Source organism: Anser cygnoides, chromosome 1 (genome assembly GCF_040182565.1).
Source record: "Anser cygnoides isolate HZ-2024a breed goose chromosome 1, Taihu_goose_T2T_genome, whole genome shotgun sequence".
In the NCBI taxonomy this organism is placed as follows: Eukaryota; Metazoa; Chordata; class Aves; order Anseriformes; family Anatidae; genus Anser; species Anser cygnoides.
In genome coordinates this window covers 74,439-94,594 of record NC_089873.1, presented here as the reverse complement: position 1 = coordinate 94,594, position 20,156 = coordinate 74,439, and the positions used below count along the sequence as shown (strand labels likewise).

The 20,156-nt window shown below is 44.9% G+C and overlaps 1 protein-coding gene across 10 annotated transcripts in view; it reads right to left on the bottom strand.

The window, feature by feature from the left end:
- Positions 1-18,289, bottom strand: part of GOLGB1 (golgin B1) — a 70,824-nt gene extending 52,535 nt beyond the window's left edge. For 2 of the 10 annotated variants that reach the window (XM_048074812.2, XM_048074817.2), the window contains exons 1-6: positions 17,564-18,129; positions 13,282-13,437; positions 8,057-8,153; positions 7,296-7,448; positions 6,696-6,848; positions 1,168-1,326 (exon numbers count right to left, since the gene is read on the bottom strand). In XM_048074812.2, coding sequence (XP_047930769.2) covers positions 1,168-1,326; positions 6,696-6,848; positions 7,296-7,448; positions 8,057-8,146 — 555 coding nt within the window. In that variant the 5' untranslated portion in view covers positions 8,147-8,153; positions 13,282-13,437; positions 17,564-18,129. Of the gene's footprint in view, positions 1-1,167; positions 1,327-2,241; positions 2,433-6,695; positions 6,849-7,295; positions 7,449-8,056; positions 8,154-13,281; positions 13,438-17,563 lie in introns of those variants that run through there. The other 8 variants (XR_007167406.2, XM_048074813.2, XM_066992119.1 and 5 more) reach the window with 8 other exon arrangements.
- Between the last annotated feature and the right edge of the window lie 1,867 nt (positions 18,290-20,156).

The window sequence follows — 20,156 nt, the reverse complement described above, 5'->3', positions numbered from 1 at the left end:
GGAGAGGAGCAAGCATGAAAAAAACCAGGCAGTAAAGGCATACAAAAATAAAAGTCAGTTGTGTGTGCAAACAGTGGCTTCCCTGGCCATGCCCTGTACCTGATCAGCAGTCTGTCCGATCTTCTTATAAAAGTCCATTTCTCTTTTTCTTTTCTGTGGGAAGCACCCTCTATCCAGCGTGCATGTGTGTGTATCACGGGGAGGGAGGTCTGAGTACCAGTAACTAGAATCAGACCGTGGGTCAAAGGGCCCATGTGTCTGTGGTGCCAGCAACTGTAGCAAGTGTCAGCATGTAAATGAGTGTATGATCACTTTCTAATACCAAGCCAGACTATCTGGCAAGTAGGTGAAGAGGCCTGGGAGCCAGGACAGAGGGTGTATGGTGCCCAAGGACAACCACAAGCAGACTTGACGACTGGATGGCCAGGGGAGCTTTAGCTAGCTACCAGAGACACCACTGGGTCCTGGTGAGGTTCTCTAAGAGCAAGACCTGCCTTTGTGTATTTGCATGTCCCTGAGGGTGAGACCACAGGGAGCTGGCTACTGGAAAGACCAAAAGAGTCCTGGTCAGGGTGTGCATGAGTGTATGTTATGTATGTCCATTAGTACGCCTGTACCTCTCCAAGGCAGGTACAGAGAGTTAGCAACTGGAGGGACCAGGGGAGTCCGAGTCAGCTCTGTGCGTGTGTGTGTGTGAGCAGAGGAGTGGGGCTGTGGGCCCTGTGGGTTTGCATGTCTACCTACAAGCAACTGGAGAGACTAGGATCCAGGGGGCAGTTACTGGGCAGTGTCAAAGCACAGCTGCTGGTAGGAAACAATCTCTGTCTGTACATATTCTCACTATTCTCTCATCTGAACTGAGAGGCAAATAGGGTGAGGCTTTTGATACTGCGTGTGTTCATGCAAGTGCTGGTGCTTCATTCTGTGCTGATCTGTATGGCTGTCTGTGTACATGTATAAATGAGCTGTACATGCATAGCTGCCAGGAATTGCATTTTCAGGCTGCACCTGGGATCATGGAGCTATGGTAGCCTCACTTCTGTCAAGACTGCCATATTTGGCCATATCCCCTAAGCAGCAGCATGTCCTCAAGAACAACTGTCCTAAATTATGCCAGTGTCAGTGGTGGAGTGAGAAACACATAAAAATAGAAGCCTTTTTGTGTACCTGTGTCGCGTACTTGATTTCAGCATCATTAAGATTCATCTTGGCTAGAGCCAGCTGTTCCTTCAGATCCTGAACAGTATCCTCTTGTGCCCTGAGCTGCTCTATTAGTCCTTTGACTTCATCTCTGTGCCCTTCATTTGTATTTTGATTACTCTGACACTGCAAGAAGAAAGAATTGAGAAGAAAAGAAACACAAGAAAGAAAACTGATTGGTACTATTGCTCAATTTTGAAAATAAACAAAATAAATCAAACATGAAATGCTACATCACTCTTTACTCCTAATCATAAAACATTTTTTTATTTCTTTACTTATTCTTTGTTTCTTAAAATGAAGTTAGGCTACATTAAGTAACATTTTTCCTCATTTCTATATAGGCATGTACAAGATGTCTTTAATTGGGAAGTGTTTCCTAAGTGTTTGCATTGACAAATCTGGTGGCCGCCTACAATGGGGTTACAGCTTAGTGGATAGGGGAAGAGCAACTGACATTATCTATCCGGACTTGTGCAAAGAATTGGATACTGTCCCACATAATAGCCTTGTCTCTAAACTGGAGAGCCATGGATTTGACAGATGAGCTGCTTGGTGGGTAATGAATCGGCTGGATGGTTGCACTCAGAGTGTTGCAGTCAACAGCTCAGTGTCCAAGTTGAGATAAGTAACAACCGGTGTTCTTCAGGGGTCAGTTTCTTTGTCACTGAAATGGACAGTGCACAAGCAAGCCTGCCAACAACACCAAGCTGTATGGTGTGGTCAACATGCTAGTGGGAAGGGATGCCATCCAGAGGGACTATGACAGGCTTGAGAACCTCATGAAGGTTTGTACAGGTTCATAAGGCCAAGTGCAAGGTCCTGCATCTGGGTCCTGCATCTGCAAGCTGTGCATACCCCATCCCTGGAGGTGTGTGACATCAGGTTGGACGAGGCCCTGGGCAGCCTGATCTAGTGGGTGGTATCCCTGTGCATGGCAGGCATTTGGAACTATATGTTCTTTAAGGTCCCTTCCAGCCTAAGCCATTCTGTGCTTTTATGTCTAGGTCTTTCTTGTACTGAGTACAGGGGAAGGATCACCTCTCTTGACCTGCTGGTGATAATTTGCCTAATGCAGCCACTAGCCTTCTTAGCAGCAAGGGCACATTGCTGACTCATGTTCAACTTGGTGTCTACCAGGAGTCCTTGGTCCTTTTCTGCAGATCTGCTTTCCAGCTGAGTAGCCCCAGCCGGTACTGTTGCCTGGGGTTATTACAGTGAGGAGAAAGCCCCTGTCATGGAGAGGAGAAAAAAGGCAAACCAAATAAGAAAAAGTTTTGCTGTGTAGATCCCTCATGATTTCCTAGTTGAACCACTTATGTTCAACACAACATGCAACCCTAACCTGAATGTTTTTTTTTTCCTTCAAGTAACAAGATATCTCCCGTGGAAATATCACCATTACTCAAGGCAGCATCTTCTTAGGTAAATAATTATAAAGGAATCTGTAGCTTCTCAGTAGGCATAGCCTTAAAACAAAATATTTGGCAAGTTATTTCTGAGTCAAATACATAATATTGCCAGTAATTGTCCTAACATCATTTCTCTGAACTAAAACCCGGTAACACTCTGGTGCCCAACATTTCCGCTGAATGCTGTACCAAGATCTCTTTCTTCTAATTAGAAGCTTTTTCTAAACCATTTTTCTTAATAGATAATTAATACCCACTCATTCACCTGTCATTATGGTCCTTTCACTTTGACAGTTCTGTCATTTTCTTGGTGCTTACTTTCCTCACACAGTTCTAGAAAAAAATTGTGGCCTCTAAGCCTTTGGCTGACTAAATAGCCAAAATATTTTGCATGTCTAGTAAAAGCAGTTGCTAGTATGACTGGGAAACAGAAAGTCCTTTGCTGCTGTCAGAATTCATCTTTCCTAATTCTAAGTGATCTGAACATGAATACACTCCATATTAAGGCCTTGCCACTCTTGATATAATGGGACAACTGTTTGCCTTAAACAAAAACCTACCCTTTTAATGAAAATCTACATCACATTGATTCACTGGTAATAAACTCTCTCTGATTTTGCCTTCAACTGATGAATTTGAATTTTGCAGCAGAAATGCTCATTAGTCCATAACAGTCTACATAAAATAATGCAACAGCACACTGGACTACACATGCTACAGCCAAATAAGGTAAATAAAGCCTCAGTGAAATAAAGCCTGAGTGACATATCTACACAGACTGAGGATTTTTTTCCATGGCCTTGCAGTATACAGTGGCGGGATACCAAAACTGCTTGATCTCCTGTTTGTTAAATTGTCTCATTTTCATATTATGTTAATCCTCAAAATCATCCAGTTCCTCCCGTATGAAAACCAAGTGCTACTTTGTATTGAAAAAGGTTATCAAGATGATAGTGTAAAGCAATTTACAGCAACAAATTCCTGTAATTTTTGTGATGTCATCCATCAACAATATTAAGTACAAGTCACGTAGCCAATCATTACTCCATTAGAATCATAGAATATCCTGAGTTGGAAGGGACCCACGAGGATCATCAAGTCCAACTCTTGGCTCCAGACAGGACCACCCATAAATCAGAACATATGTCTGTGTTACCCAAATGCTTCTTGAACTCCATCACACTTAGTGCCATGAACACTTCCCTGTGGAGCCTGTTCCAGTGCCCAACCATCCTCTCAGTGAATAACCTCTTCCTAATATCCAGCCTGAACCTCCCCTGACACAGCTCCATGCCATTCCCTTAAGACCTGTTGCTGGTCCCTATAGAAGAGATGAGCGTCTGCCCCTCCACACTCCCATCATGAGGAAGCTGTCGGCTGCCATGAGGTCTCCCTTCAGCCTCCTCTTCTCTAGGTTGAATGAGTTAAGTGTCCTCAGCCACTCCTCATGCATCTTGTCCTCTAGACCCTTCACCATCTTTATGTAGTCTTCCTTTGGACACTAAGAGCTTTATGTCCTTCTTATATTCTGGCACCCAAAACTGCACACAGCACTCACGGTGAGGCTGCACCAATGCAGACTAGAGCAGGACAGTCACTTCCCTCAACCAGCTAGCAATGTTGTGCCTGACGCACCCCAGGATATGGTTGGACCTTTTGAAGGCCATGACACACGGTTGACTCAGATTCAGCTTGCCATTAATCAGAGCCCCCTAGATCCCTGTCTGTGGAGCTGCTCTCCAGCCTCTCATCTCCCTAGTCTGTACATATATCCAGGGTGACCCCAACCCAGGTGCAGAATCCAGCACTTGTTCAACTTCATGTGGTTGGTGATTGCCCCGGTCTCTAATTTGTCAAGATCTCTCTGCAAGGCCTGTCTACCGTGGATGAAGTCAGCCACTCCTCCCAATTTAGAATTGTCCACAAAGTTACTTAGTATACCTTTGAGTCCTGCATCCAAGTCCTTTATGAAAACGTTAAAGAGAACTGGCCCCAAAATAGAGCCCTGCAGAATCCCACCAAGTGACTGGCCACCAGCCTAATGTAACCCCATTTACTATAAACCTTCGAGACTGACCTATCAGCCAACAGTTCACCCACCGTACTATGCATTTGGTCAGCTGTATACTGGACATTTTGTCCAGAAGGATACTGTGAGAAACAGTATTGAAAGCTTTACTGAAATCCAAAAAGATTACATCAACTGGCTTCCCTTGGTCAGCTAAGTGGGTACCTTGTTACAAAAGGAAATTAAGTTCATTAAACTGGTCCTTCCCCTAGTTAATCAGTGTTGGCTGTGACCAATGACTGGACTGTCTTTCAGGTGTCTTTCAATTAATAGCCACTCTTTACCTGACAGTTCACCATTAAATATCACTTACACTCACCTTTTAACATCTTCCATAATCTTTTAATCTTTTTTTCAATGTTTCTATTAGCCCTCATCTTCCCTAGTGTAATGAAGATCATCTGCAGCCAGTTCTCTTTAGTATCTTTAACAATGAAACGGACAAGAGGATCAAGTGTAACCTCAGTAAGTTTGCAGACAACACCAAGTTGGGTGGGAGCATTGATCTTCTTGAGGGCAGGAAGGCTCTACAGAGGGATCTGAACAGACCGAATTGATGGGCTGAGGCCAGCTGTATGAGGTTGAACAAGGTGAGATCCTGCACTTGGGGCACTACAACCCCCTGTAACACTACAGGCTGGGGGAAGAGTGTCTGGAAAACTGCCTAGCAGAAAAGGAACCTGGATGTATTGCTCAATAGCCAGCTGAACATAAGCCAGCAGCGTGCTCACTTGGTCAAGAAGGCCAACAGCATCCTGGCTCACATCAGAAATAGCATGGCCAGCAGGACTAGGGAAGTGATTGAACCCCTGCACTCAGCTCTGGTGAGGCTGCACCTCAAACACTGTGTTCAGTTTTGGGTCTCTCACCCACTACAAGGACATAGAGGTACTGCAGCATGTCCAAAAAAGGGCAACAAAGCCAGTGAAGGGTCTAGAGAACAAGTCTTATAAGGAAACATTGAGGGAACTTACTTAGTCTAGAGAAAAGGAGGCTCAGAGAAGACCTTATTGTTTTCTACAACTACCTCAAAGAAGGCTTTAGCAGGATGGGGGGGTCAGTCTTTTCTCCCAGGCAACAAGCAATAGAACAAGAGGAAATGGCCTTAACTTGCACCAGGGCACGTTTAAATTGGATATTAGGAAAAAAAAAGTCCTCGTTGAAAGGATTGGGAGTCACTGGAACACACTTTCCAGGAAAGTAGTTGAGTCACCATCCCTGAAGGTCTTCAAAAGACGTGTAGATGTGATACACGGGGACATGGTTTAGAGGTAGACTTGGCAGTACTTGGTTAACAGTTGGACTTGATGATCTTAGAGGTCTTTTCCAGCCTACATGATTCTATGAGTCCAATGTCCTGTGATCCGTTTGGACTTCTATTGCATTTGCCTTGCCTAGTCATATTAACTTTTTAAAGAAAAAAGTATGTGGTCAGCAGAACAATTTCAAAATTTTTCAGAAATTGCCAACCATGGTAGTTTCTAGCTAGTAGCTAATAGCTTCTTTCTCTCTACACTCTTTCTCCCTACTTTTACCCAGTTTTATATGAACAGGTCTTGTTAGTCACAAAACTTTGAGGTAGCACAGCAAGCTACATGGCTTCAAATGCCTTTCAAATTTAATGACCTTCTTGTTCTTGTATTCCAGCCAACCTCATCTTTCCTTTGCTGTACTTACATGACAGGTAATCTTTTGAAACTTACAGCTTAGACACAGAGATGTGATTTCTGCAGGGAAAAACTTAACTGTAACAGATTACCAAAGATATGCCAAAGGTATGCAAAGTGAAACTGGCCCACACCCTTGAGGACATCAAGCTGTGCACCCCAAGGGCATCTGTAGTACAAAAAAGCTAGACAGACCAGCTTCCTACAGGACAGACATCCTAGTTGGAACTATGAATGACCTGCTAATAACAGAGATAGGTCCTACTAGCTCTCTGGGACCTAAGATGTAAGAGAATACCAAACTATATATAGAGGCTAACATCTTTTAAGTAGCCCTGTTCTCCCAACCTTAGAATACACTTGTTCTTCTGATAAGGTCTGTGTAGGCATCGGTGATCCTTTCTCTGTCAACTCCTCAATGCGTTTGTTCAGAGAGGCCAGTTTGGCTTTGGCCTGAAGTTTCAGCTTCATCAGTTTTGCATCTGCAGCCTCCCGCTCTTCCTGTAAAAGAAGGATTCAAAGGGATTATGCTTAAAACACATACATATCTTTGGTTACGTGCCATAAAACCACTGGACTGCTGGATGGCTGCAATACAGCCCATTCTGTCTCAGATACTCTGAACTGGAAAAAAAATCACAAGAGATATTAGTATTTTTTATACTAGTATAACAATATATATGAGGACTCCATGTGGGCACAGAGGAGCTCCACAACAAAATACATGGCATGCAATGTATCTACTCTAGAGGCAACTACACCTAAGGTAAGTGTAATCCTACATCTCTATGGTTAGCGCACATTCTTTGGAATTTAATCACTCTGAAATTGATGCATTTAGTAGTGCAGATATCTCTAAGGCTTGGAAGAAAACAGAGACTGACTTGCACAGAAAGCTGATGCAGCATTTCACTCTTGTTCCCAGGTCCCCACTAAAAGAAATGATACCTTGAGTACGGTTTCTTTTTGCTGGAGCAGAGCATCCTTTTCTCGGATCAAATCCTTCAGCTGGACAACTAGTTTTTCTGTTTGAGCTAGGCGCTCCAGTAACTCCCCAGGTGCCTCCTCCATGCTTTCTGCTCCTGACTCTGAAGTTTGTACCTGAAATGGTGAAATGAGCACTCTGGAGGAAAGAAGTCCAAAAAGACTGAAGTATAGCATCCAAATGGTATCTTCATTGCCACTCCTAAATGCTGCACTCTTTCATGCAGCCTACAGAACTACACACAATTAGGTGAAACCAGGAGAAAAGCTCGGGATAGCCTTGAAAAAAAATATACAAGAAAAAAAAAAAACAAAACATTTGCCAAAGACAACAGCAAATCTGAAACAGTTTGGGGGGGATGCTACTACCCACATGTTCTGCACTGTCTCAGGTATCAGAGAGCAACGTGCAGATCAACCCTTCCACTGTAACCCAATTATGCAGAGCTCCCTTTTAAGCTTTACAGAATATTTAGCACTCTCATAAGTCTTTCTTCACTCAGAATTTTTTTTTCTATATGAGGTGCTGAAACTAAGACTATGGTCTGCATCGCAAAAGTGCTGACTTAAGAGGTCAGAAATACAGGAAACAGAGTGGAATGCCAGTTCGGTCTAGCACTCAGCAGCGAAGAAACAGGAAACGGTTTTCACTGAAACCACATACTTTACACTCCCCAAGTAACTCTCAATAAGATGTGAAAATCTTTCCACTACAATGTACTTACAGTCACAGAGGATTCAGTAACTGCATCTGCACCATCACCTGACAGCTCCTGTAGAACAGTATTTGCTAAACCTGACAAACGGCTCAGCATCTTCAGCCTGAAACAAAACAAAGAGTCAGAATACAGTTGCAGTCAAAACTGCTAGGATAACGCAGGTATCCCTCCATGCTGATTTTCAGTGTTACAGAGGAGACCAGTCTTATAGAGAATACATCTCTTCTGCCAAGAGAGTGTCATGGCTTTGGATGGGATAGAGTTAATTTTCTTTGTAGAGGCTCCTATGAGGCTGTGTTTTGGATTTTTGATGAAAATAGCGGTGGTAACACACCAATGCTTTTCGTGGATGGAGAGTAGTGCTTACATAGAGTCAAGGACCTTGCTTCTTATGCTGTCCTACCAGCAACAAGGCTGAAGGCACACAAGAAGACTGGAGAGGATGCAGGTAGGACAACTGACCTGAAATGACCAAAGGAATATCCCATACTATATGACATCATGCTCAGCAATAAGAACTAGGGTAAAGAATCATAGAATGAATCATAGAATGGCCTGGGTTGAAAAGAACCTTAAAGATTATGTAGTTTCAACCCCCCTGCTCTGGGCAGGGTTGCCAGCCACTAGAGCAGGCTGCCAAGAGTTGCATCAAACCTGGCCTTGAATGCCTCCAGCGATGGGGCATCCACAACCTCCCTGGGCAACCCATTCCAGTGCCTCACCATCCTCTGATTGAAAAACTTTCTCCTAATTTCCAACCTAAATCTCCCGTCTTAGTTTAAAACCATTCCCCCTTGTCCTATCGCTACCAACACATGTAAGCAGGTGTACCCCCTCCTGTTTATATGCTCCCTTCAAGTACTGGACTGCCGCAATGAGGTCTTCCCGGAGCCTTCTCTTCTTCAAGCTAAACAAGCCCAGTTCCCTCAACCATTCTGCATAGGAGAGGTGCTCCAGCCCTCTGATCATCTTAGTGGCCCTCTTCTGGACCCATTCCAAGAGCTCCACATCCTTCTTGTGCTGGGGACCCCAGGCCTGCACGCAGTATTCCAGGTGGGGTCTCACAAGAGCAGAGTAGAGGGGGACAATCACCTCCCTCTCCCTGCTGGCCACCCCTTTTTTAATGCAGCCCAGGACATAGTTGGCCTTCCAGGCTGCAAGCGCGCACTGCCAGCTCATGTCCAGCTTCTCGTCCATCAGGACCCCCAAGTCCTTCTCCACAAGGTTGCTCTCAAGTTCCTCTTCTCCCAGTCTATATAAATACCTGGGATTGCCCCAGCTCAAGTGCAACACCTTGCACTTGGCCTTGCTGAACCTCATTGGGTTCTCATCGGCCCACTTCTTCAGCTTGTCCAAGAAGGTGGACAGCAGAGACGTTTGGAGCGATGGTGTTTGTTTTCCCTATGTGATGAGCTCTGCTTTCCTGGAAGTGGCTGAACACCTACCTGCTGATGGGAAGTAGCAAACTGATTCCTTGTTTTATTTTGCTTGTGCACAAAAGTTTTGCTTTACTTAGTAAGCTGTCTTTACCTCAACCATGAGTTATCACATTTTTACCTTTCCAATTTTCTCCCCCATACCACATGGGTAGAGTGAACAAGAGACTATGTGGTACTTACCTGCCAACTCGGGGTGAAACCACAACAGAGAGAAAAGCCAAAGCCAAGCCTCAAGAGTTGTGTTGGGTTTACATGGCAAGGTTTTGGTAGCTGGGGGGGGCTGGCCTCTATGAGAAGAGTCCAGACGCTTCCCCATGTTAGATAAGAGCCAGTTCCAAACAAACTGGTCCAGCTCCAAAAGGGACCCGCCATGGGCCAAAGTTAAGCCAATGAGTAACGCTAGTTATGCCTATGTGAGAGCATGTTTAAGGTTAAGAAATGCTGTACAACAGCAGCTGAGAGAGATGAGTGAGAAAACGTTGAGAGAAACACCAAGGTCAGTGAAGAATGAGGGGGAGTAGGTACTCCAGGCACTGGAACTGATCACCTGCAGCCCATAGAGACAACCATGGTAGAGCAGGCTGTCCCCCTGCAACCCATCTCCCTGCAGCCCATAGTGTATCACAGTAGAGCAAATATCCATGGAGGAGCCCACAGTGGAATAAGCAGGTATGGCCTGAAGGAAGTTGCACCCCGTGGACAGTCCATGCAGGCAGAGACTCTGGGCCAGAACTGCAGCCTCTATAGACAAGCCAATGCGGTAGTAGGCTGTCTGGCAGGAGATGCAGCCTGTGGAGCACCCATACTGGAGCATGTCCATTCCTGAAGGACTGCACCCCATGGTATAGACCCACATTGGAGCAGCTCTTGAAGAACTGCAGTCTGTGGGAAGCCCATGTAGAATCAGTTCAAGGAAGGACTACATCCTGTGGGAGGGACCCCACTCTGGAGCAGGGAAAAAGAATACGGATGAAAGAGTGGCAGAAATGAAGCATTATAAACTGACGATAACTTCCATTCCCCACTCCCCTGTGCTGCTTGGAGGGAGGAGGTATAAGAAGGTGGATGTGAAGGAGTATTTAAGTTTGCTTTTAGTTCTCACTGCTCTAGTCCATTTTTAATTGGCAATAAATTATATTCGTCCCCCTTATGCTGAGTCTGTCTTGCCCATGACAGTAACTGGTGGGTGATCTCCCTGTCCTCACCTCAACCCACAAGCTTTCTTTCATCATATTTTCTCTACCTGTCCTTCCGAGGAGGGGGAGTGAGGAAGCAGTGTTGTGGTGTCTGGCTGCTAGTCAGTGTTAAACTACCAAAGGAATACATAAGTGGTCACGTAACCAAGAAAAGCCAAACTCTTTAAACACATAAGCAGATGTATTGTTAAGATAAGATGGTATCTTTACCACTCTACACGCGTTATTGCAAAATACATTTTTATACAGGATTTCAATTTACCCTCATAGTTCATTCTTGACCTTCCTTAACAATGTCATTACATAACCACAGACAAAGAATCGTCAAGGTTGGAAGGGACCTCTGAAGATCATCTAGTCCAACCCCCCTGCTGAGCAGGATCACCTAGACCACGTTGCACAGGATGGCATCCAGACAGGTTTTGAATATCTCCAGAGAAGGAGACTCCACAACTTCTCTGGGCAATCTGTTCCAGTGCTCTGTCACCCTCACAGTAAAGAAATGCCCTCTCACGTTCAGCCAGAATTTCCTGTGCTTCCGTTTGTGCCCGTTGCCTCTCGTCCTCTCAATGGGCACAACTGAAAAGAGACCAGCTCCAGTTTACTGAATTATAGTTATTCAAAAGAAGAATAACTGACTCTTACACGAATAGACGCTTCTTTCCAGGCCAAGCATATATACAGGCAACAATACCTGCAAAACAAGCTTTCTAGTTATAAGTAGTGGGAATGCTGAACTGAGTCCTGATGCTTAAGTAGATGAAGGTATGTCCCATGAGAAAGAGGAGACCTTTGCATAACACATATATGACAGGACAGGACCTTGACATAGAGATACAGACTGGAGAGGGCATATATTCCCTGGCTGACACTTAGCATACCTTCTTTCCTTTCCTTGAAACTCAGAAGCCAAAATGGGGCTGAAGAATCACAAAATGGCAGCCGTAACACACAGCAACACAATTTGCCATCCTGGGATAAGTGGCAGAATATGATCTTCATTAATAACCTGAACAAGGGGATGCAATCCACCCTCAAAAAATTCTCCAAATTGTGAGGAGCAGTTGATAAGCCAGAGTACAGAGCTGACAATCAGAAGAATGTCAGCAGGCTAGAGAAATAGACTGATTGAAACCTCATGAAGTTCAGCAAACTCAAATAGAATCCTACACGCAGGGTAGAATAAACATATGCAGAAGCACAAAATAGGGGCCAACTGGCTGTAAAACTGTGCTGCAGAAGACAAACTTGGGATGCTTGCAGATAAGTTTAAGACAAATCAGCAGTGTTCCCTTGCAGTAGAGAAGACCAAGTACATACTGGTTTGTATTAATAAGACTGTACCAAGTAGGCTGAGGGAAGCAATTCATCCTTTCTATTCAGCACTTGTAAGACTACATTTAAAGCATAGTGTCCACTTTCAGGCTCCTTGGTACATAAAAAAGGTCAGGAAGGAAGTGGAGCAAACACAGCAGAAAGCTCCCATGATGATCAGGTTCTGGATTTCAAGACACAGAGAGGCTGAGAATGCTGGTTTGTTCAGCTTTGAGAACAGAGGGCAAGAAGGGACATATAATCATTGTCTTCCCTGTAACAGAAAAGGACCGAAGGAACAGCAAGAAGCTACATCAGGTGAAGTGCATATTGGGTATTAGGAAAAGGTTCTTTACTGATAGGGTGATCAGTCACTGGAACAGGCTCCCCAGAGAAGTGGTCACAGCACCAAGCCTGATGGAGTTCAAGAACTGTTGGAACAAGGCTCTCAGACATATGATTTAGTTTTTAGTTAGTCCTCTGTGGAGCCAAATGTTGGACTCAATGATCCTTGTGGGTCTCTTCCAACTCAGGATATTTTATGATTCTGTGATTCTATAATCACAGAACGGTGTTTTCTATCCATCAGGTAGTTGAAGACAGAGCCAGACAATTCTAAAAGGTTCACAGCAAAAGGATACGAGTCAGTGCACACAAGTTGCATGCAGTATATGGAATTTCAATCAGAGAAAAAAAAATAAACAGCAAAGGCGACAAAAGAAAACAAAACACACAAAACCACACTGGAATAGGCTTACAGCAACCTGATCTAACTTTAAAGTTGGCCAGACTAAAAACAGAGGGTTGAACCAAATGAACTCCCAAGATCCCTTACGACCTAAGTTATTCTAACATACTATGAAGACCAGGTCACATGGGACATTTGACATCTCTCTTAACAAAAAAACATGCTATCTGTCCCAACTGTAAGACATGCAAGTATCACATTAGATATAAACTCTAGTTCATATTAGAATAATTATCTCCACCATACAGAATCTTTCAGTTTGACAAGATGTATGTTTTACCTAGAGGTAGGCTTCTAAGGCTGGCTACAATGATCTACTTATTCTTGCCCCCATTTATCTTTGTAAGCTAATCTTTCACATTACATTGCCACTTAAAGCATGGAAATACTGACAGTTAAGAGGACACCGGTGCATTACTTTTTTGTAGCAGTCACCTTTTAACTACCTGATTTTACAGAAGTAGAAAATCATAGAATCATGGTAACAATGCACATTTCAATATCAGTAGCAGAAAATGCCATGTGAACACCAACCTCTCCCATGCACTGAGTAGCTGGTAGGTATGCTTATTCAGCAGTGAAGAGACTTCCAGACAGTACTATTCGTCATGCACAGGTCCTTCACACCATTCTTTTTTTTTTTTTTTTTTTAAATCTCTTGGATACTGACAGGTCACAGGAACCAAGATTCTTGGGGAGAGAAGAAAACAATTTAACAGTAAGGAAATAAGCACATTCTTCATCCTACACAGCACACTCTTGGATTATTACAATCACTCATTTGGAATAAGCGTAAGAAGTGAAAAGTCTTCCTTGTTCATAAAATATAATTTCTCCTGTTCTTGCAAACACACACTCTGATTTCTAATGCTTAATGGCATGAACTTAAATCTCTGCAGCCTACAGAATAAAATACTTACGAAGTTAGTGAAGCAAAAAAAAAAAAAGAAAGAAAGAAAGAAAGAAAGAAAAAGCCAGGCCTCAAATAGTCTTTCCTGCAAAGAATTCTGGAGATGACACTGCTGCTGGAGAAGGACACCGTCATAAAGCTATGATTGCACATGTTCTGTATCAATATGATAGCCAGTGAAAAAAAGCACTAGCATTTTGCACACATCTTAGCTGGCCCTGCACGAATCTAAGTCATAGAACTCCACAGTAATATAGGCTTTATAATTTCTACCAGAGACATTTCTTCCTTCAGCATTAACTGGTCACCAAGTCAGTAATACAAAAGACTCATTTAAAGACCTGAAATCACTGGTTCATAAGAACAATAAGCTATTAAAGAATAAAAATAATAAAGGTGGCTTGTAAACCACCACCCCCACCGTCCTCCAATGAGGAACACGCCCTACTCTCTTGGCAGTGGTAAAAGCATATTTCTAAAATGTCAGCCAAATGCACAAATGCCTATTGGTGACAATCACCAATATTTGAAGAGGATGACTCTGATTTTCCTACTGACCATTAGGCTACATCTCAAAGTCACAAATACACAATATGTGGCTGAGAGGTAACATGAAATATCATACAACATGATTCAGGATTGATAGAACTTAAATGCTACACGAAAGAGGAATTATTAGAAGTGGTATTAGAAACATGGGGGAAAAAATATAGAATCTAGGCATCTGCAGGCATTCGTTGTAAGCAGAATGTGTTATAGGGCTCAACACGTATCTTTAGTCTACAGGAATTACAATTTCAAGCGTCTGCACATGGACTTTGAGGAGAAACTTAAGATTCCCTGGCCTATGTCCAGACTGACTGCAATAACCTGATACTGAACTACAGGTTCTTGCCAGTCTTGGCTCAAAACTGTGCTCCTCAAGATGCAAACAGAGGAGCTGGTACCTATTTGCATAGACATGGAGTTTAATAACATGAGCTCAAGTCTTAAAGATTCATGTCTTTCTAACTCACTTTTAAATTATTTTCTCAGGTGAGTTGAATATGGCAAGGGATGCAAAGAACAACAAGAAGGGATTCTGCAAATACATAAACAGCAAAAGGAAGTCTAGGTAAAACATGGGCCCACTGCAAAATGTGACAGATGTCCTGATGACAAAGTGCACGGAGTGCTGAGGTACTCAATGCCCTCTTCCCCTCGGCACATACAGGTAAGACCTTCAGGAATCCCAGTGCCCTGACAACAGACTGAAAGTCTGGAGCAATGCAGATTTACACTCCGAAGAGGACCAAGTTAGGGAGCACAAACTGGTCATACACAAGTCCACAAGGATGTACCCACAAGTGCAAAATGAGCTAGCCGATACCATTGCAGAGCGTACCCTCAGCAAATTTTCACAACACACAATGAGGAAGAGGTGCTGATACACCAGAGGGTCATGCTGCCACCCAAAGGGATCTGGAAAGGCTGAAGAAACACATTGACAGGAACCTCATGAAGTTCAACCAACAGAAATGCAAAGTCCTGCACCCGGGGAGGAACAACCGCAGGCACATGCTAGGGACCACCCAGCTAGAAAGCAGCTCTGCAAAGAAGGACCTAGGGGTCATGGTAGACAACAGGTTGACCATAAGCCAGCAACACAGCCTCATGACAGAGACGAACAGCATCCTGGGCTGCACCAGGAGCATCGCCAGGAGTGAGGTGTTATCCTTACTCCCCACTCAGCATTGGCAGAGCCGTAACTGGAGTACTGTGTCCAGTTCTGGTCTCCCCAGTACAAGAAAGCTGTGAACTTGATGGACCAAATTCAGCAACTAAGAGAAAGCTGAGCGGAGGAAGATCTTTTTCACAGAATGGTTGAGGTTGGAAAGGACCTCTGGGGGGTCATCTTGTCCAACTCCAACGCTAAAGCAGGGCCACTCAGAACCACTTGCTCCAGACTATGCCCAGTTGACTTTCCAAGGAGGTCAACTCCACAGTCTCTCTGCGAAACCTGTGCTACTGCTTTGTCACCCATGCAGTTAAAAAAAAAAAAAAGTGTTTCCTGATGTTCAGAGAGAATCTCCTGTGCTTCAGTTTGTGCCTGCTGCCTCTTGTTCTGTCACTGCTCACCACTGGAGAGCTTGGCATCATCTTCTTTGCTCCCTCCCTGAGGTTAAATCCAAGAACAAGCTTAACACCTTCAAATACCATCCCAAAGCCAAGAGTCAGCAGACAAGCTGGTAGCTGTCCTATACATTAGCCTCACAGACCTGTAGCAGAAATAGCCTGGTGCTTGCACTTCATATTTACTTAGAATCATGTAACGGTTGAGGTTGGAAAAGTCCCTTAACATTATCAAGCCCAAGCACCACCTAATACTACCAACTCCATATTAAACCATGTCCTTAAGTACCTCTAGGGATGGCAACTCCACCACTTCCCTGGGCAGCCTGTTCCAAAACCTAACTACCCTTTCCATGAAGAAATTCTTCCCAGTATCCAATCTAAACCTCCCTGGTGCAACTTGAGACTGTTTCCTCACATCCTATCACTTATTATCTGAGAAAAGAGATCGACACCCTCTTTGCTGCAACCTTTCAGGTAGTTGTACAGAGCGATGAGGTTTTCTCTCAGCTGCCTTTACTCTAGACTCAACAATAACCTTCTTACAGTGAGGGGCCCAAAACTGAACACAGTACTTGAAATGCAGTCTTGCCTGTCCTGTTTACAGAGGAACAATTCCTTCCCTCCCTAGTCCTGCTGGCAAAACCATTTTTGATACAGGCCAGGATGGCATTGGCCTTATTGGCCACTTGGGCACACCAATGGCTCCTGTTCAGCCATCTGTTGACCAGCACCCCCAGGTTCCTTTTTTGCTGGGCATCTTCCCAGCCACTCTTCTCTAAGCCTGTACTGCTGCACTGGTGTTGCTATGACCTAAGTGCAGCAGCTGGTACTCAGCCTTGTTGGGCCACATCCCATTATACGGCATTCATCTATCCAGATTCCCCTGCAGAGCCTTCCTTTTCTCAAGTAGACCAATATACCCACCCAACTTGGCATCATCTGCAAATTTGCTGAGGGTGTACTCAATCTCTTCATCAAGATCATTAATAAAAATGTTAAACAAAACTGACCTCAATATTGAGCACAAAAGAATACCACTTATGATCGGCCACCAACTGGATTTAACTTCATTCACGAGGACCCTTTGGACCCAGACATTTTTTTTTTCTAACCCAGAGAACAGTACATCCGTTCAAGCCATGAACGGCCAGTTTCTCCAGGAGAATGCTGTGGGAAACTGTATCAAATGATTTGCTAAAGCTGAGCTTATAGCAGTAAAGCATTACATAGTGCTGGCCAATTTCCTTATAAACAGAAGTAGACAAGCACAAAAGGACACAGGTTATTCTGTGCTCCACTGCCTCACCCAAATAAGTAAACAGTACAGCTGGCAGAGGCAAGCATATTGCTCTTCTGGTATCATACTGACTTGGATTTCCATTTTCGCATACAAGCAATATATTAGGCATAAATGTATCCATTTCTATCTCTACATATTAATTAATGATGAAAGCCTTGACAGTATCTGTAACTGATTTATTCTATTGTAACTTTATTATACATAAATTAACTTTAATTCTTTGTGGTTTTTTTTCCCTCCTTTGGGAAGCAAACAGGCATTGAAAGCACTGTCGCTATACAGAAGCCCTGGGACAAACCTCTCACGGGGAGCAGAGAGTCCCTAAAAGCAACACGGAACGAAGGAGCACAACAGGCACCAACCACCGCCGCCTGCCCACAGCTCCAGATCTCAAGGAGCCGGCAGCAAGCCCTGCCAGCGGGTTCGCCCGCGCGTCCCAACGACAGTGCAGCTACGGGAGCGTCCGGCTGCCCCGCCAATCCCGCACTTACCGGCGAGGACAAGGTGATCGCTATGCCTCCGGCGGGGCTCACGGCGCAGAAACCTTCCCAGGAAGGGCTCCACTGCTGGTTAAACCTGGGCACCGAGCTCAGACCCCCAACAAAAGAAGCTCGGTCGTAGCGCGGGCACCGGCATGCCGAGACCAGGCCTGACCACAGAGCCCGGTGAAGGCGGAGACCGCCGCCGGCCCAGCCCGCCCGGCCGTTCCTCACCGCCCTGGACCCCAAGGAGCCGCGAACCCGCCCCGATTCCTCCCACACACCAGCGGAGCCGCTCCCGCCAGAGCTGGCAGCGGTGCCCAGCGCCGCACAGCGGCCCGTGTCCGGTCCAGGTCCAGGTCCGCCGCCGAGAGCCGCGCGGCAGCCCCACAGACCTCACACAACCGCAGGACGGCACCAGGAGGCGGAAGGTACCGACCTACCAGCAACCGGCACGCAGCGACAACCGAGCCGCCACGGCACCGAGCCCGCCCCAGCCACCTCAGCACCGGAACGCTCCGCCGCGGCTTCCGCCTCCCGTCCGGCCCCGCCTACCCGCCGGAGAACAGCCAATCGGCTGCGGGGCGCAGGAGATCGCTCAGCCAATCGCGGCGAAGGACCCGCCTCGGCGCCGCGGTTGCGCTGACACACGGCACAAACCCACCAACCCCGAGGGGGCCTTGCGGGCCCGCCCGATAACGAGGAAGCCGCCCGTTAGCCGAGGCTTCTGAGGCATGCCGAGGGCTGCGGGGGGACGGCGGGCGGGACCGTGCATCTCGTCCGCGCGGGAGGGCGGGGCCACCCCGACGCTTGGACGCCCCGCCCCCGGCTGGCCCCGCTCCGAGGGCCCCGCCCCCGCACGGCCGCGCCGCGCCGCGCCGCTCGGGCCGCGCTCTGAGCGCTGAGGGGCTGCGCAGCGCGGCGTTGGCTGACGGCTGTGTTAACGCGGGCGCTCGAACGCGCTGGTGTTTCTGCTGCCGATGTGACCACGATGTAACAAGGCATTGCTATGGCTAGGAACAGAGCGTCGGCTCTGTATTGAGCTCATAAGGCTACAGGACTGAGGCTGGTCTGAACTGTCTGAACCTTTGCGGTCTGTCTCTGGCTTCGTTTCACTTTGTTTAGATGAGAGAGCAATTTCTCTAATTATCAGGTGCCTATGGCTAATTTATTTACTTTTGTTTGTGTGGTATAATCATAGTTTCATATAGGTAGTAATAACAAGCAATTATTCTAGAACGATATTTAAAACTCTAACATTAGATGCAGAGTAGAGAAATGCAGGTCTGGTACACCGGCTGAGGTCTTGAAAAGTAGAGACAGTATTTGGTGTAGAGAATAGGTGCAGGATAACAAGAGGCATGGCACAGGCTCCAGTGCTGGAGACCCCTTGTCTATAAACAAGTAACTAATGATTAGTTTAATAATGTAGAGCTGGACAAAACAGGTTTTGGTATGTGTGCGGGGCACCATATCAAGTAAATTCAGATGTAATGGAGCTGCAGATCAGTGAAGAAAGATGCAGGCATAAATGTAGGTTACAAAACATAGATAAGTAAGCCTAAGGGGAAGGAAAAAGAGGAAAGGGAAAAAAAGGAGAAGGAAACCATCCACAAGGACATCACTTTCCTCCCAGTGAAGGGCTCAAGATGCTGACAACTGGCTATGACACCTCCCCACTGCCAACGCTACAGTGAACCTCAGACTTTAGGACCCAGAGCAGTGGTCTGGTGAATGTAAAACCAGAAATTGTGTCGAAACCATGTGTGTGTTTTGCAATATTGATTGTATCATTGCTATTAGTACAACTTTTACCTGAGTATAAGTACTCAATCAACATTATTTTTCTTTGTTTTTCTGTGATTAGATCTAGACTTACGATGATTCTTGAATTAGACTATTAAAATTTCCATTACACTAATAATAAATTCTTGGCTTTACATACGTACGTAAATTGTTCTTCCTCTTTGCCCATAAACAAGATTTTGAATGTGACACTGCAGTCTAAGTCTAAGAATGTTTAGTAATGTTTTCTAACAGAGACAGAAGCTATCTCCTTTATGTACTTATGTCTGTCTTACATGAATTACCATTGATATTTTTCAGGGCTCAGTTCCAATAGTATCACACTACATTCACTAACACCGACATTTTTGAATGGTCACAATGATTTTTTTTTTTTACATTATATAATGCTTCAGTATAAGTAACTGAAACATTTGTTATACATAGTTTTGTTGCATTGATTTAATATGCTCCTGAGAAAGTAAATTTATGTACTGCTTACATTGTTATATGATGCTAGACGTAAAAGATAAGTACATGCATTGTTTAGTACTGTTAATTGTTTCATCATCTAAAATTACTTCTGTTTTATTATAAAGTGTTTCTGTTTGAGGGGTTGTTTGTTTGTTCATAAATTACACTATAAAAATAAACTATTACTGTGTTTTAACAGAAACCAGTTTTTGAGGAAAAAACTTGGAATTACAACCATTCCTAAGTAAAGCAGGTAATTGTCTCTGATTCTTCTGTGCTGTTGTTAGGAGCTGCCAGATCTCCTGGCCTGATAGAAGTGAGGCTGCTACAGCTCCATGCTCCTAGG